This window comes from Chiloscyllium punctatum, chromosome 34 (genome assembly GCF_047496795.1).
Source record: "Chiloscyllium punctatum isolate Juve2018m chromosome 34, sChiPun1.3, whole genome shotgun sequence".
Classification (NCBI taxonomy): domain Eukaryota; kingdom Metazoa; phylum Chordata; class Chondrichthyes; order Orectolobiformes; family Hemiscylliidae; genus Chiloscyllium; species Chiloscyllium punctatum.
Genome location: NC_092772.1, coordinates 62,961,598 through 62,979,621, shown reverse-complemented (window position 1 = coordinate 62,979,621; position 18,024 = coordinate 62,961,598). Strand labels below are relative to the sequence as shown.

Sequence of the window (18,024 nt, the reverse complement as noted above, 5' to 3'; positions counted from 1 at the left end):
CGCAACTTTCTAAAGATGGCACCCCCCCCCACCTCACCTCACTCTCCCCAAAGTTCTCGGTCCCAACCCGTGGGTAACGGTCCCTGCAAGTCTGGGGAGCAGACCAGGGGATGGTATCGGTGGTTTGGGGGGGGGGGGGGTCACAGTTATGGACTCAGAATTTCTAAAATGGCCGCCCGCTGATGGCAGCACAATCACCACCCTCCACACCCCCACCCAATTATCGCCTCCAGCTTAGCCCAGGACACCTAAAGATGCTGGGCAGCGGTCCTCACGTTCCGACCTGGTCCCAGCTGGAGGCGTCCACTCGACAGCGGTGGGTTCAAAATGGCTGAACAGGTTGACGGCAGGCAGGTTGGCAGCTAACACGACGGTGGTCCCCACTAGGAGGCAGCGTGGTGGGAGTGGGTTATGGGGAAGGGTGAGGCCTTGGTGGTGTTGGGGCATGTCGTAAACTCTCTCTTCCTCTCTCTCTCTCTCTCTCTTTCCCTCGCTCGTTTTATTTTCTTCATGGTCCACTGGGTCGTCTCTTCCCTCCACCGCCCTTGGTCCCTCTCTAAGCCCCCCCAATCTCTCAAGGTCTGGAGTGAAAGCTGGATGCATACACGCGCACACTCTCTCTCTCTCTCTCTCACTCACACACTCTCCCCCTCCGTATCAAATCCGGAAAGCCTCTTCCTTGCCGTCGATGTGTCGGAGGCGCAGGTAGACGTCGGTGCCAATGCCCTGGAGGGACTGGATGACCAGTGAGCCGCTCAGATACTCGGCGTAGGCCCTGGAGGTGGGCAGGCCGAAGCCAAACCTGCCAACAACACCGGGAGAGACAGGAGGCAGCCGTCAACAGGGCACACTCACCCAGAAACACAACCCGAGGGAAGGGGGCAGAGCGGGAGGGAACAGGAAAGGGGGTTTCGGTCCATTGGGACGGTTTAGAGCGGGAGGGAACGGGGAAGGGGTTTGGGGTCCATTGGGGATGGTGCAGAGCGGGAGGGAACGGGGAAGGGGTTTGGGGTCCATTGGGACGGATTAGAGCGGGAGCGAACAGGAAAGGGGGTTTTCGGTCCATTGGGACGGTGCAGAGCGGGAGGGAACGGGGAAGGGGTTTGGGCTCCATTGGGGACGGTGCAGAGGGCAGTGAAGGGGAAGGGGGTTGGGGTCCATTGGGACGGACTAGAGCAGGAGGTGAACGGGAAAGGGGGTTTCGGTCCATTGGGACGGATTAGAGCAGGAGCGAACAGGAAAGGGGGTTTCGGTCCATTAGAGTGAACGGGAAGAGGTTTGGGATCCATTGGGACGGTGCAGAGGGCAGTGAAGGGGAAGGGGTTTCGGGTCCATTGGGACTGATTAGAGCGGGAGGGAACGGGAAGGGGGGTTGGGGTCCATTGGGACGGCGTAGAGCAGGAGTGAAAGGGAAGGGGTTTGTAGTTCATTGGGATGGTGCAGAGGCAGTGAAGGGGAAAGGGATTGGGGTCCATTGGGACCGTATTGAGTAGGAGTAAAAGGAGCTCTAATCCGTCCCAATGGACCATAACCCCCTTTCCTGTTCGCTCCCGCTCTAATCCGTCCCAATGGACCATAACCCCCTTTCCTGTTCGCTCCCGCTCTAATCCGTCCCAATGGACCGAAACCATTGGGACAGTGTAGAGCAGGAATGAACGGGAAGGGGGTTGGGGGTCCATTGAGACCGTGTCAAGTAGGAGTGAATGGGAAGGGGGTTAGGGTCCATTGGGACGGTGTAGAGCGGGAGGGAAACGGGAAGGGGTTTGGGGTCCATCGGGAAGGTGGAGAGAGGGAGCAAACGGGAAGGGGATTGGGGGTCCTTTGGAACGGTGTAGAAAGGGAATGAACGGGAAGGGGTTTGGGGTCCATTGGGACGGTGGAGAGCGGGAGCGAACGGGAAGGGGATTGGGGTCCGTTGGGATGGCATGCTGAGAATGGCCTCAGGCTCCGTCGAGAGTGGGAGCAAACGGGAAGGTGTTGGGACACAACAGGATCAGGTTTTGTGCGAACGTACCCGTGCATGGGGCTGGACTGTCCACTGTTGACCATGTCCACCATGCTCCCCAAGATGGTGTTGACCTGTGGGTCCTGAGTGCTGCACTCAGCTGTGGTGAAGTGGTAATCCATCACTTTATCCAGGGCCTTGTGTGGAATCCCTCCTCCTCGATCCGACATCCTGGCCACAGCAGGGACAACGGCGTGGGATTTGGAGAGAGGAAAAAAAAAAAGAGACAACGTTTCGAGCCAGAGGTAACCAGGAGCGGGCGTCTGCTCCTCCGTTCTGTACCAGCCCACACCTTCCGGAAGATTCCCCACTCCCTCCGGGTGAACAGATCCCTCCCTGGGTCCGAGGTGCAACGGGAGCCAGAACTGCTCGTTCCCAGAACCCACGCCCTTCCCTCCTCCCCACCGCCACCTTTAGAGTGAAGACTGGTGACCATCCCAAACCTCTGGACAAACGTCCTCATGGTCAGTGGTCACATTTGGGTGGCAACGTCAGAATTATTTTGTCTTGTTCCGAGAAGAAGAAAAGAGCTCACCTCAACTCGGGACCTGGCACACTGATCATGTCTGGACACAATGTGAGGGGTGGGGGGGGGGGGGGAATGAAGATAGTGAGGGGTTGATAAACTAGAGCATATGTGAAGAGGGAGAGAGAAGACGGGGGGGGGGGGGGGGAAGAGAGACACACAAAGAGAGAGAAAACACACACAGAGAGAAAAGACACAGAGAGACACACAAAGAGAGAGAGAGAACAGACACAGAGAGAGAGAGAAAAGACACAGAGAGAGAGAGAGAGAGAAAAGACACAGAGAGAGAGAGAGAACAGACACAGAGAGAGAGAGAGAGAACAGACACAGAGAGAGAGAGAGAGAGAACAGACACAGAGAGAGAGAGAGAACAGACACAGAGAGAGAGAGAGAACAGACACAGAGAGAGAGAGAGAACAGACACAGAGAGAGAGAGAGAACAGACACAGAGAGAGAGAGAGAACAGACACAGAGAGAGAGAGAGAACAGACACAGAGAGAGAGAGAAAAGACACAGAGAGAAAAGACAGAGAGAGAGAGAAAAGACACAGAGAGCGAAAGAGAAAGAAAAAAGAACAGAGAGAGAGAAAAGACACAGAGAGAAAAGACAGAGAGAGAGAAAAAAGACAAAGAGAGAGAGAGAGAAAAAAAGACACAGAGATCGAGAAAAGACACAGAGAGATAGAGAGAAAAGACACACACACACAGAAAAGACAGAGAAAGAAAAGACACAGAAAAAAAAAGAGAGAGAGAAAAGACAGAGAAAAAAAGACACAGAGATAAAGAAAAGACAGAAAGAGAGAGAGAGAAAAGACACACACACAGAAAAGAGAGAGAGAGAAAAGACACAGAGAGAGAGAGAGAGGAAAGACACGCACACACACTCACACACGCACACACACACAGAGAGAAACGACGCACACACAGAGAAACGACACACACACACAGAGAAAAGACACACACACACAGAGAAAAGACACACACACACAGAGAAAAGACACACACACACAGAGAAAAGACACACACACACAGAGAAAAGACACACACACACAGAGAAAAGACACACACACACACACACACAGAAAAGACAGAGAGAGAAAAAAGACACACACACACACATACACAGAAAGAGAGAGAGAGAGAGAGAAAAGACACGCAGAGAGAGAAAGAGAGAAAAGACACGCAGAGAGAGAGAGAAAAGACACGCAGAGAGAGAGAGAGAGAGAGAGAGAGAAAAGACACAGAGATAGACAGAAAAGACACGCAGAGAGAGAGAGAGAAAAGACACGCAGAGAGAGACAGAAAAGACACGCAGAGAGAGAGAGAGAGAGAGAAAAGACACGCAGAGAGAGAGAGAGAGAGAAAAGACACGCAGAGAGAGAGAGAGAGAGAGGAGAGAGAGAGAAAAGACACGCAGAGAGAGAGAGAGAGAAAAGACACGCAGAGAGAGAGAGAGAGAGAGAGAGAAAAGACACGCAGAGAGAGAGAGAAAAGACACAGAGATAGAAAGAAAAGACACGCAGAGAGAGAGGGAGAGAGAAAAGACACAGAGATAGAAAGAAAAGACACGCAGAGAGAGAGAAAAGACACACACAGAGAAAAGACACAGTGAGAGGAAAGACACACACACACACAGAGAGAGAGAAAGGAAGAGAGAAAAGAGAGAGAGCATGAAAGAAAGAAAGAATGAGAAAGACAGAGAGAAAAAGAGAGAGAGAGAGGAGAGAGAGAGAGAAAGAAAGAGAGAGCGAGCAGGGAGGCCCAGAATCTAGTGCACGTGGAAAGAGGGAGAGCACCTGGGCCCAAAGTGTCAATGCTGAACACCTCCAGAGTGTGTGCTGGGACCCAGGAGCTGACTTTGAGCAGGGAGCCCGACGTTCCGCAGAGGCAGGGACGGAGAACAAATGCAGCATCCTCACCGGATGATGAAATCCACATCGTTGTTGGCGATGGTCACCACAATGTCGGGTACGTTGTACGGTGTATCCAGGTGACTCTCCATGGTGGCCCTGAGGCGAGACAGTACCTTCGGTTAACGTGGGGTCTCACACTCTCCACACACACACACACACACACACACACACACACACACACACACACACACACACACACACACACACACACACACACACACACACACACACACACACACACACACACTGCCCCTCTCCCATCCCTCCCTCACACATCCACACTGCTTCTGGAGGGAGGGCAGATGCCTACCGGGGGGGGGTTGACTTCAACGGAAATCCGGAGCAGAAGAGGAGCAGACGCCAGGCTGTGGGCGGTGGTGGTCGATAGACCTCCTGTGAAACCACCGCCCAAGGTCACTCATCACTGCAACAGGGATGGGTGAGAAGCTCACGCACCCCCTCCTCCTTCTCTCTGGGACCGGGGTGTGTTAGATACACTGTCCTTTCCCCTCTCTCTCTCTGGGACCGGGGTGTGTTAGATACACTGTCCTTTCCCCCACCGTCTCTCTCTCTGGGACCGGGGTGTGTTAGATACACTGTCCTTTCCCCCCTCTCTCTCTCTGGGACCGGGGTGTGTTAAATACACTGTCCTTTCCCCCCTCTCTCTCTGGGACCGGGGGTGTGTTAGATATACTGTCCTTTCCCCCCTCTCTCTCTGGGACCGGGGTGTGTTAGATACACTGTCCTTTCCCCCCACTCTCTCTCTCTGGGACCGGGGTGTGTTAGATACACTGTCCTTTCCCCCCACTCTCTCTCTCTGGGACCGGGGTGTGTTAGATACACTGTCCTTTCCCCCCCTCTCTCTCTCTGGGACCGGGGTGTGTTAGATACACTGTCCTTTCCCCCCTCTCTCTCTGGGACCGGGGTGTGTTAGATACACTGTCCTTTCCCCCCCCTCTCTCTCTGGGACCGGGGTGTGTTAGATACACTGTCCTTTCCCCCCTCTCTCTCTCTGGGACCGGGGGTGTGTTAGATACACTGTCCTTTCCCCCCCTCTCTCTCTCTGGGACCAGGGTGTGTTAGATACACTGTCCTTTTCCCCCCTCTCTCTCTCTCTGGGACCGGGGTGTGTTAGATACACTGTCCTTTCCCCCCCTCTCTCTCTCTGGGACCGGGGGTGTGTTAGATACACTGTCCTTTCCCCCCTCTCTCTCTGGGACCGGGGTGTGTTAGATACACTGTCCTTTCCCCCTCTCTCTCTCTCTGGGACCGGGGTGTGTTAGATACACTGTCCTTTCCCCCTCTCTCTCTCTCTGGGACCGGGGTGTGTTAGATACATTGTCCTTTCCCCCCTCTCTCTCTGGGACCGGGGGTGTGTTAGATACACTGTCCTTTCCCCCCCTCTCTCTCTGGGACCGCGGGTGTGTTAGATACACTGTCCTTTCCCCCCTCTCTCTCTGGGACCGGGGGTGTGTTAGATACACTGTCCTTTCCCCCCTCTCTCTCTCTCTCTGGGACCGGGGTGTGTTAGATACACTGTCCTTTCCCCCCCCTCTCTCTCTGGGACCGGGGTGTGTTAGATACACTGTCCTTTCTCCCCTCTCTCTCTCTCTGGGACCGGGGGTGTGTTAGATACACTGTCCTTTCCCCCTCTCTCTCTCTGGGACCGGGGTGTGTTAGATACACTGTCCTTTCCCCTCTCTCTCTCTCTGGGACCGGGGTGTGTTAGATACACTGTCCTTTCTCCCCAGCCCCACCTTGGGTGACCGAGCGGCAGACAGACAGACAGACAGACTGACCTCATGGCGTTTTTGAGAAGCTCTGGGAGGATGTAGTCGAGGGGCATCGGGATGTAAGGGAAGCGGGCAGCGACATGCCCACTGATCCGCACCCGGGGGGCATTTCCATATTTATGCTCACACAGCCGTCTGTACATCAGGGACAGGGGGAGAGGGGGAGTGGGAGAGAGGGAGAGAGAGAGAGAGACACACAGAGAGAGAGAGACACAGAGAGAGAGAGAGACACAGAGAGAGAGACAGAGAGAGAGAGACAGAGAGAGAGAGACAGAGAGAGAGAGAGACAGAGAGAGAGAGACAGAGAGAGACAGAGAGAGAGAGACAGAGAGAGAGAGAGACAGAGAGAGAGAGATACACACACACAGAGAGAGACAGAGACAGAGACACACAGAGACACAGAGGGGGGAGAGAGAGAGAGAGACACAGAGAGAGAGAGAGACACACAGAGAGAGAGAGAGAGAGAGAGAAACAGAGAGAAGGAGAGCAAGACAGAGAGGGAGAGAGAGAGACATACACAGAGGGGGAGAGGGAGAGATGTCAGTCAGTCATTGTGAGACTGCTTCAGAGAAAACCATTACCCACACTGACCCATCCGAAAGGATACTTTAGTTCCCTCCCTACACGAGAGGGGTTTCTTTAAATCCTCGACCATTCAAAGGGATCCTCTGTCTCAATGCTATGCTCAGAGCAGGGGTTAGGCTGCAGTACGACCCCCCTCCCACCCCCCCCCCCCCCCCAGGGGTTAGGCTGCAGTACAACCCCCTCCCAGCCCCTCCCTGAGCAGGGGTTAGGCTGCAGTACGACCCCCTCCCAGCCCCTCCCTGAGCAGGGGTTAGGCTGCAGTACGACCCCCTCCCAGCCCCACCCCCCCCAGGGGTTAGGCTGCAGTACGACCCCCTCCCAGCCCCACCCCCCCCAGGGGGTTAGGCTGCAGTACGACCCCCTCCCAGCCCCACCCCCCCCCAGGGGTTAGGCTGCAGTACGACCCCCTCCCAGCCCCTCCCTGAGCAGGGGTTAGGCTGCAGTACGACCCCCTCCCAGCCCCACCCTGAGCAGGGGTTAGGCTGCAGTACGACCCCCCTTCCAGCCCCACCCTGAGCAGGACCTCACTGCCTTTATGAGTCAGTCAGAGTATTGAGTACAGGCGTTGGGAGGCCCTGTTGAAGCTGTATTGGTGAGGCCACGTTTTGGAATTTTGTGTGCAATTCTGGTCACCCCGTGACAGGATGTTGGGAAAGGGTTCGGAAAAGATTTACAAGGATGTTGGAGGGTTGGAGCTTCAGGGAGAGGTTGGAACTGTTTTCCCTGGAGTGTTGGAGGCTGAGGGGTGACCTTATAGAGGTTTATAACATCACGAGGGGGACGTGGAGAGGGTAAATAGACAAGGACTTTCCCCCCTGGGGTGGGGGGGACTGAGGGGGTGACCTTATAGAGGTTTATAACATCATGTTTAGGGTGAATGGACAGATTTTTTTTCCCCTGGGGTGGGGGAATCCAGAATTAGAGAGACATAGGTTTAGGGCGAGAGGGGAAAGATTTACAAACCAGCAACTTCTTCCCCCAGAGGGTGGTGGGTGTGTGGGACGAGCTGCCAGAGGAAGTGGTGGGGACTGGGGGCAGTGCCAACATTGAAAAGGTGGATGGGGAGGGGAACAGGAAGGGTTTAGAGGGAGAGGGGGCCAAGTGCTGGCAAACGGGGACTGGGTTAGGTCAGGGATATCTGGGTCAGCACGGACGGGGTGGGGCCGAAGGGTCGGAATCAATGCTGTACATCTCCATGACTCTCTCTGGGCACCACACCTTAGGAAGGATATATTGCCATGGAGTAGGGGGTCAAATTTCGAGGAGAGATTCGACAAACATAGCCCGTTTTCTCTCCAAGAGGCAACTTGGTTTAAGTCTTCAAACATATCAACAGGAATAAACAGGGTGGATAAGCCATCTCCACTGGTTAGCGATGGGGGCTACCCCTCAGAATTCAGGCCAGACCGCTCAGAAGAGAAGTTCGGACGCGATTCTCACACACCAAGGAGGGGAGGGGGTGTGAAGGGTCCGGGACTCTGCGCCACAAAATGGCAGCCATCGGTCACTCTCAAGCTGAAAAGGGTTAACATGGTCGTTGGAGCGAAGCGGTAAGGGCCAAAGGCCTTAGGTCGAGGGTCAGCCACGTTCCTGTCGCGGGACTCGATTTGCTTCTTCCTGTTCCCGTCCCACGCTGCCTTGGGCTTCGGAGAGAACCTTTCCGGAAGGTTCTCAGGGTCCCGGCCTCCACAGTCACCCTCACCTCCCCCCACCCCCACCCGCCTCGAGATACTCCTGAAAATAAAGCCTGGCCCCCGCCCATAGAGCCCGGGAAAGGCCGCAGGATGGAGGAGGCCATTCAGGCCTGGTCTTCTTAACGAACATTCTAGCCATTACTGCCATGTCCCCGCGGCCCACCCCCAACACTTTTCCCACGAGCGCGACCGCACCCCCCGCCCCAACCAAAAGGTCACGTTTATCTGACTCCTTCCCACCCACCAAACCCCACCTCCCCGGGTCACCATATATTCGGCCGCAGACGTCAACCTCCTCGGCGGCCATTTTGTCCCCTCACGGGAAGGCGGGCACCTGTTTGCCCCTCCGCCATCCTCAAACGCAGTCCTGAATTTGGGCCCCTCCTGGTGAGGGGTGGGCAGGAGTGACAGGTAACGGTCAGTCCCACCTCCTAACCAGACCTCGAATGTCAACCTCCTCGGCAGCCATTTTGTCCCCTCACAGGAAGGCCTGTTCGCCCCTCCGCCTGGGTGTGTTCGAAACTTCACCCTCCCCCCCCCCAGCGTGGCCAACCTGGCACAGTTGGTGATGCCCGGGTGTCTACTTCATGTGCCAATGGAACCCAGTGAAAGACATTGGGGATGGGGATGGGGGTGGGGGGGGGGGGGGGGGCAGGTAAGAAACATATGTGACTATCCCCCCCAAATGCACCCCTCTGACCCTCCAATCGTTGCCAACACCCAACCCGCCCCACGACGCCAGACAGGCCTTACCTGGCAAAATCCACCCACTTCTCGATGATCCTCTTGGGCGAGAGACGGGTACAGATGATGCCAACAAAGTCGGGCTGGAAGGGAACAGCCAGGAGGTTGGGGCGGGGGGGGGGGGTGAGGCAGAGGGGTTAGACAGGGTTACGACGAGTTATGTGCTGCCCAACCCCCCACCACCGTTCCCTTCCCAACATTCCCCCCTCCCCTCCAACCCCGTCACATGCCATGGCCTGCGTTTCTGCTGCCGCCCAGTAGGGGGACCTGGCGGAGGTGGGTGCTGGATGACACAAGGCCTGACCACACCCAGGCACTCCGCGAGGGGGGTGGGGTTCGGGGAGGACAGAACATCGGCAAACGTCGGAGGCTAATTGCGCCACTCTGCCCCACGTCAAATCAGTCCAGTGTCCATTCATCATGGGAGGGTGGAGGGCTCCATTGGTATGGTATAGAGCAGGAGAAAACGGGAAGTGGTTTGGGATTGGGGACGGTGTAGAGTGGGAGAGAACAGGAAAGGATTTGGGATTGGGGGCGTTGTAGAGCGGGAGTGAACAGGAAGGGATTTGGGATTGGGGACGGTGTAGAGTGGGAGAGAACACGAAAGGGTTTGGGATTGGGGACAGTGTATAGTGGGAGAGAACAGGAAAGGGGTTTGGGATTGGGGACGGTGTAGAGCGGGAGAGATCGTGAAGGGGTTTGGGATTGGGGACAGTGTCGAGCCAGAGTGAACGGGAAGGGGTTTGGGATTGGGGACGGTGTAGAGCCAGAGTGAACAGGAAGGGGTTTGGGAATGGGGACAGTGTAGAGCGGGAGTGATCGTGAAGGGATTTGGGATTGGGGACGGTGTAGAGCGGGAGTGAACAATAAGTGGTTTGGGATTGGGGACAGCGTAGAGTGGGAGAGAACAGGAAAGGGGTTTGGGATTGGGGACGGTGTAGAGCGGGAGAGATCGTGAAGGGGTTTTGGATTGGGGACAGCGTAGAGCCAGAGTGAACGGGAAGGGGTTTGGGATTGGGGACGGTGTAGAGCCGGAGTGAACGGGAAGGGGTTTGGGAATGGGGACAGTGTAGAGCGGGAGAGATCGTGAAGGGATTTGGGATTGGGGACGGTGTAGAGTGGGAGAGAACACGAAAGGATTTGGGATTGGGGGCGTTGTAGAGCGGGAGTGAACAGGAAGGGATTTGGGATTGGGGACGGTGTAGAGTGGGAGAGAACAGGAAAGGGGTTTGGGATTGGGGACGGTGTAGAGCGGGAGAGATCGTGAAGGGGTTTGGGATTGGGGACAGTGTAGAGCCAGAGTGAACGGGAAGGGGTTTGGGATTGGGGACGGTGTAGAGCCAGAGTGAACAGGAAGGGGTTTGGGATTGGGGATGTGGTCAAGTGGGAGTGAACGGGAATGAGTTTGGGATTGGGGACGGTGTAGAGCGGGAGAGATCGTGAAGGGGTTTGGGATTGGGGACAGTGTAGAGCCAGAGTGAACGGGAAGGGGTTTGGGATTGGGGACGGTGTAGAGCCGGAGTGAACGGGAAGGGGTTTGGGAATGGGGACAGTGTAGAGCGGGAGAGATCGTGAAGGGATTTGGGATTGGGGACGGTGTAGAGCGGGAGTGAACACGAAAGCGTTTGGGATTGGGGACAACGTAGAGTGGGAGAGAACAGGAAAGGGGTTTGGGAATGGGGACAGTGTAGAGCGGGAGAGATCGTGAAGGGGTTTGGGATTGGGGACGGTGTAGAGCGATAGACAACAGGAAAGGATTTGGGATTGGGGATGCTATAGAGCAGGAGTGAACAGGAAGGGATTTGGGATTGGGGACGGTGCAGAGCAGGAGTGAACAGGAAGGGGTTTGGGATTGGGGATGGTGTGGAGTGGGAGCGAATGGACAGGGGTTTGGGATTGGGGATGTGGTCAAGTGGGAGTGAACGGGAATGAGTTTGGGATTGGGGATGATGTACAGCGGGAGCGAACGGGCTAGTGTTCGTGATTGGGGACAGTGTGGTGCGGGAGTGAATGGGAAGGGGTTTGGGATTGGGGACGGTGTAGAGCGGGAGTGAACAGGAAGGGGTTTGGGATTGGGGACGGTGTGGAGCGGGAGTGAACAGGAAGGGGTTTGGGATTGGGGACGGTGTAGAGCGGGAGTGAACAGGAAGGGGTCTGGGTTCCGTTGAGACGGTGCACAGCGGGATTGCTGGTCTCCGTCCCTGGCGTCGACTCACTGTGCTTACCCGATCCTCATGAAGCGCAAGGTGGTGGGTAGCCAACATTCGCATCCCCAGCCGCGACGTCAGAGTCTTGTCCAGAAACAAGCGAATAACAGCCTCATCCTACAGAGGACAACAAGGTCAAATCCCAAACGGTGAAGGGAACAGCGCAAGGTAGCTGTGAACCCGCGAGGGTCCGATCGCCAGTCGAGAGTTTGGGGACTGTTCCCGGTCTCCCCTTCCGTTTCCGACCCCCCCCCAGGGAAGCACCCAGGCTCTCTCTTATTGCCCCGAAAACCAAAAAAAAAACCACAGCAAGGGGGGGGAGGGGGGGGGGAGAAAAACCAGCGCCCGAACCGAGGAAACGTGCCACATAGAAACCCAAGGCATGTCAGGTGCGTCTGCCAGTGCCCACCTCCGCCATTTCCACCAAAATCCCAGGAAAACAAAACGGGAAGGGTTTCCCAAGGGAGGGGCCGACTGGAAAGACGTAAGGGGTGAGAGACAAACGCCCACCAAGCACCCACAATGTTTCTCCTTCAAAGGAATAGCAGCGGCATGAACAGACGGGGGGGGGGGGGGGGGGGGGGGGGGGGGGGTGGGGGGGGGGGGGCTGCAGGAGCCAGAGGGATAGTTTCTGAGGCCAGGGTCTCGGCCCTTCCCGTTGTCTCGATGCCCCCCCCACCCCGAGGGGTTTCCGAGTCCGCTCCCACGGCGAGCCTGTCGCGCAAGACCGTCAACCGCAGGGGCTGAGGCCGGTGCGACCCGCGCGATGGCGGGGAGGAGGGGCCCTGCGCCTCACCTTGACGTGCCTGCGGCTCTCCCGGAACCCTTCCGCCAGGTGAGTGACCACGTCCTTGTGGTCGTCAAGGAGTTGCTGAAGCAGCTGGCAGTACAGGCCCTCCACCTCGCGGTTCTCGATCTGTAAGACGGCAGGAGAGGAAAAAAAAAGACAGAGAGAGAGAGAGAGAGAGAGAGAGAGAGAGAGAGAGAGGGGTTGGGATCAGAGAGACATCCCCGCCCTGCCATCCCTGGCTCGATCCCGCTTGGCTTCGACGGCCGTCCTCGCACCAGGAGCAATGCCACCGGAGGGCGGCGCAGCATTCCTGCCCCCTCCCCCCCCACGCTCACGTGGCCAGCAGCGTCATTACTCACCGGAGGGAACTCACTGAGTTTTTGGAAGGCCCGAATGTACAACTCATGCTGCAGGAGCGGGGGAGAGGGAGACAGACACAAAGAAAGAGAGAGAGAGAGAGAGAGAGAGAGAGAGAGATCGGAGTGAGTACGGGGAGACCAGAGCACAGGCCCGAAGCAGAGCACACAGCCACACACCCAGCCCAGCAACAGCCCCTATTGGCACAAGGGACTGTGGAGGGAGCCCCGCACCGCGGGAGGGTCAGCGCCCAGGGAGCCCCGCACCGCGGGAGGGTCAGCGCCCAGGGAGCCCCGCACCGCGGGAGGGTCAGCGCCCAGGGAGCCCCGCACCGCGGGAGGGTCAGCGCCCAGGGAGCCCCGCACCGCGGGAGGGTCAGCGCCCAGGGAGCCCCGCACCGCGGGAGGGTCAGCGCCCAGGGAGCCCCGCACCGCGGGAGGGTCAGCGCCCAGGGAGCCCCGCACCGCGGGAGGGTCAGCGCCCAGGGAGCCCCGCACCGCGGGAGGGTCAGCGCCATTTGTAATGTGACGGAGGTGAATATAAAGCTTTGGTGATGTCCCACTCACCACCTGCAGAATGGTCGGGTTACAGCCCAGAATGAAGGGGAGATTTCGAATACTCTTGATCCTGTGTGCAATCCGGACTGGGAGCTCTTTGTGCAGGTACCGGGCACTTTTCTACAATTCCCAGACAATGGAGAAAATTAAATGTAGGCAAATGCAACACCAAAAACCCCAGTCTAATCCCACTCTTCCCCCTCACTCCCTTTAATATCCCCCCCAGTCTAATCCCACTCTTCCCCCTCACTCCCTTTAATATCCCCCCCAGTCTAATCCCACTCTCCCCCCTCATTCCCTTTAATATCCCACCCAGTCTAATCCCACTCTCCCCCCTCACTCCCCACTCCCTTTAATATCCCACCCAGTCTAATCCCACTCTCCCCCCTCACTCCCCACTCCCTTTAATATCCCACCCAGTCTAATCCCACTCTCCCCCCTCACTCCCCGATCCCTTTAATATCCCCCCCAGTCTAATCCCACTCTCCCCCCTCATTCCCTTTAATATCCCCCCCAGTCTAATCCCACTCTCCCCCCTCATTCCCTTTAATATCCCCCCCAGTCTAATCCCACTCTCCCCCCTCACTCCCCGATCCCTTTAATATCCCCCCCAGTCTAATCCCACTCTCCCCCCTCACTCCCCACTCCCTTTAATATCCCACCCAGTCTAATCCCACTCTCCCCCCTCACTCCCCGATCCCTTTAATATCCCCCCCAGTCTAATCCCACTCTCCCCCCTCATTCCCTTTAATATCCCCCCCAGTCTAATCCCACTCTCCCCCCTCATTCCCTTTAATATCCCCCCCAGTCTAATCCCACTCTCCCCCCTCACTCCCCGATCCCTTTAATATCCCCCCCAGTCTAATCCCACTCTCCCCCCTCACTCCCCGATCCCTTTAATATCCCACCCGGTCTAATCCCCCTCCCTCCCTGTTATATGCTACTCACTCTTCCCCAACTGTGGGGATGTCCCTACGTTTGCACTTGCCCAGGTACGTTCTCCCTTGCTTCTACACACACACACACACACGAGGTGACTGACGTACCAGAAGGTGCGATCCGTCTGGAGATTTGCCAGCGTATAGCATCGTTGTGGGTGTCAGACGCACAGATGCCTGTGGAGACACGAGCAAGGAACAGCCTGAATTTCCTGCCTTTCCCCAACACTCCGGCCGGCTCCCAACATAATCACCGTACCATGTCTCTCACTCTCTCTCTCTATCCCTGCACCTTCCCCCAGCACAACTCACAGCGGGAAGGAATAAATCCAAGGGAGAGGGTGAGAGCGGAGAGCGAGAAAGTGAGCACGTGTGAGAGAGAGAGAGAGAGAGAGAGAGAGAGCAAGAGAGACCGTGCAATAGTGCGCGAGAAAGCGCATGAGAGAGCGAGAAAGGGGGAAGAGCACGTGAAAGCGAGAGCGCGCGAGTGACAGACAGTATGTGAGAGAGCGACAAAGCACGAGAGATTCCCTAGACTGGGCAGTGCCTGGCTCCCATGCAAATTTTGGCAATCTGACTGCGTTTGCCCCTTGTTCTTCTGGGCCCCCCAGGAACAGCGATAGTTGGTACGTTGGGAGTAGACCAGGAATCCTTCAAGCGTGGAAAACACCCAAAGGATTGGAAAACTGCCAAACGGCACACCCTCCATTAAAAAAAAAGGGAATGTTTCCACACACACTCTCTCGCTGTCTCTCATGCACACACACATCTACTGATGAATTTGCACTTGAAGGTTTTGTTCAATATATCATTTCAGTGGCATGACACTAATCTATTGCTTTTAATTCTGTATCTTCTGGTCCCGTTCCACAACCACCTGATGAAGGAGCAGCGCTCCGAAAGCTAGTGCTTCCAAATAAACCTGTTGGACTATAACCTGGCGTTGTGTGATTTTTAATTCAGTCCACCGTAGTCCAACATCGGTTCCTCCACATCACATGAGGAACATTTGAGGTCTGTACTTCTGTTGAGAAGGATGGGGGGGGGAGGTTGGAATCTAATTGAAACGTACAGAATACTGAATGGCCTGGGCAGAGTGGACGTTGGGAAGATGGTTGGAGAGACTGGGACCTGAGGGCACAGCCTTAGCGTCAAGGGAAGACCTTTTGGAAGGCAGCTAAGGAGAAATCTCTTCAGCCAGAGAGCGGGGAGTCTGTGGAATTCACTGCCATAGAGGGCAGATCATGGAGTATAGTTAAGACACAGATAGAGAGGGTTACGAGGAAAAAGCAGGAGAATGGGGTTGAGAATTGGCGGAACAGATTTGATGGGCCAAATGGCCTCATTTCTGCTCCTACATCTGATGGAAAGAGGGGGAAGTGGGAAGGGGTGAAGGGAGCAAGGAATGGGAGGGGTACACCTTAAGGGAGTGGCGTGTGGGGCGCAGTGAGTGAAAGAATTTACCTTCTCAGCCGCACTGTCGATCAGAGACTGGTTGTAGAAGGAGCTAACAGCCTTGGACCTCTCCTTGGCTACCTCGTGGTGGTGGTGGTGATGGTGGTAATGATCGCTGGCCGATGTGGACCTCCATCGAGGGGCGTTCGGAGCCAGCAGGAAGCTCAGGGACACCCGGGCCCAGCCTGTTGGTCCTCCCCCTCCTCCTACCATCTTCCCCATCAGCATCATCATCTACTCGATGTCCCGTCCAACCTCACCCCAGTCAAGTCAGAGCCAGCTCTACGAAACCGCAATCAAGGGTGGTCCCAGAATAACCCCACAGGTACGACCTTGCCCTCAGCTTCAAATCGACAGGTAAACCCTGAACCCAGCGACTCTCCGGGCGAATCAACATTCACCCTCAACTCTGCAGGAATCTGCACTGACCACCATGCCCCAAAGCTGGAGCCTGAGGGATTAACCACAGCCCTTGCTCCCCAACTCCCAAATACCTAGGGATCCCACAGTCTCTACCACCCCCCCCACCCCCCTACAAACCTCGGGGTACAAGAGTCAGTACAACCTCTGGGGAGCAAGGAATAACTCCAAAACCTGGGGACACAGATCAACCCCAACGCCCCGCAAAACCCGGGGATACACAACTTAATATAACACCGACACCCACCCGAAATCCTGGAGATACAAGGATCAATTCCAATCCCCAATCCTGGAAATACAAGGATCAACTCCAATTCCCCAATCCCGGAGAGACAAGGATCAACCCCCAATCCCGGAGAGACAAGGATCAACCCCCAATCCCGGAGAGACAAGGATCAACCCCCAATCCCGGAGAGACAAGGATCAACCCCCAATCCCGGAGAGACAAGGATCAACCCCCAATCCAGGAGATACAAGGATCAACCCCCAATCCAGGAGATACAAGGATCAACCCCCAATCCAGGAGATACAAGGATCAACCCCCAATCCAGGAGATACAAGGATCAACCCCCAATCCAGGAGATACAAGGATCAACCCCCAATCCAGGAGATACAAGGATTAACCCCCAATCCAGGAGATACAAGGATCAACCCCCAATCCAGGAGATACAAGGATCAACCCCCAATCCAGGAGATACAAGGATCAACCCCCAATCCCCAATCCTGGAGATACAAGGATCAAACCCAATCCCCAATCCTGGAGATACAAGGATCAAACCCAATCCCCAATCCTGGAGATACAAGGATCAAACCCAATCCCCAATCCTGGAGATACAAGGATCAAACCCAATCCCAGAGATACAAGGATCTACCCCAATCCCCAATCCCGGAGAGACAAGGATCAAACCCAATCCCGGAGAGACAAGGATCAAACCCAATCCCGGAGAGACAAGGACCAACCCCAATCAACAATCCTGGAGATACAAGGACCAAACCCAATCCAGGAGATACAAGGACCAAACCCAATCCTGGAGATACAAGATTCAATCCCAATCCTGGAGATACAAGGACCAACCCCAACCCCCAATCCTGGAGATACAAGGACCAACACCAACCCCAACCCCAATCTCCAATCCAGGAGATACAAGGATCAACCCCAATCCCCAATCAACAATCCTGGAGATACAAGGACCAAACCCAATCCAGGAGATACAAGATTCAATCCCAACCCCCAATCCTGGAGATACAAGGACCAAGCCAAACCTCCAATTCCTCCTCCAACTCTGCAAATGCAGCAAAGTCTGGAACTAAACAAAGTGCAGGAGGTCAAACAACCCTTGAGGTGACCTTGGGTGCCAAGGTGACCCTCACTGGCCCCATTGCCGCAGCACACAGTGTCCAAGGGCTTCAAGCAGAGACCAGGCAGCAACTCCAACTCTTCCTGTTCCCACTGCTCCTACATGGGGTCAAGGCGGCCATATTAGGTCGACCCTTCACCTTCAACCCAAGAACCAAACACTGTGAGGGGGGGGGGGTGTATGGGGGGAGTGGGGGAAGAGTCACGTACACCGTGTATCGTGACGTTACATGGCAGCAAGAGGTGGCGACCAATCGCCGGCGGCGTCTCCGCATATTAATGAGGGGGGGGCGGAGCGAGCGGCAGGGAGCGTTGGCCCAATCGGCAGGGAGGTCACGCGCGTCGACGCGACGCGGCGCGTCGCCGAAGGGTGGGCGGGGGATAGAACCGGACCGTCCAATCAAGGGGGAAAACGGGCGCGGGCTCGGCCAATCACAGCAACGTGCACTCAGCAACAAGGGACGCGCGAAGCGCCGCCTCTCGTTTGGCGGGAATGACGTCACAGGCTCGTTCCACCCCCACGGCCGCCTCCACCAATCAGCGGGGCCAATCGATTACGAAAAACACCCTGAGGGGGTGGTGAATGGCGCGTGTGGGCGAGGCTCGGCGACAGGCTCCAACCAATCGTCAGAGTCATTGTTGCATATTAATAGCGGATGACGTTTCGGGGCGGTTACTTCGGCG

The 18,024-nt window shown here is 56.1% G+C and overlaps 1 protein-coding gene across 1 annotated transcript; it reads right to left on the bottom strand.

Annotated features, from left to right (window-relative positions):
* Nucleotides 1-6: 6 nt before the first annotated feature.
* LOC140458912 (branched-chain alpha-ketoacid dehydrogenase kinase-like) lies at nucleotides 7-17,525 on the bottom strand. Its single transcript, XM_072553665.1, has 11 exons — nucleotides 15,573-17,525; nucleotides 14,217-14,285; nucleotides 13,180-13,290; nucleotides 12,616-12,663; nucleotides 12,263-12,382; nucleotides 11,485-11,583; nucleotides 9,269-9,342; nucleotides 6,243-6,371; nucleotides 4,450-4,539; nucleotides 2,015-2,176; nucleotides 7-802 (listed from the first exon to the last, which is right to left on the bottom strand). Exons 1-11 carry the CDS (start codon nucleotides 15,795-15,797, stop codon nucleotides 658-660), a joined length of 1,272 nt encoding a protein of 423 aa, XP_072409766.1. The 5' UTR covers nucleotides 15,798-17,525; the 3' UTR covers nucleotides 7-657.
* Between the last annotated feature and the right edge of the window lie 499 nt (nucleotides 17,526-18,024).

Bases quoted from the DNA above. Each gene is read 5' to 3' on its own strand.
- LOC140458912 (XM_072553665.1), bottom strand. From the start codon at position 15,797: ATGATGATGCTGATGGGGAAGATGGTAGGAGGAGGGGGAGGACCAACA. The intron at 13,291-14,216 runs GTACGTCAGTCA...TGGGAATTGTAG, and splicing joins CAGACGGATCGCACCTTCTG to AAAAGTGCCCGGTACCTGCA. The intron at 12,383-12,615 runs GTGAGTAATGAC...GCCGTCTTACAG, and splicing joins AACTCAGTGAGTTCCCTCCG to ATCGAGAACCGCGAGGTGGA.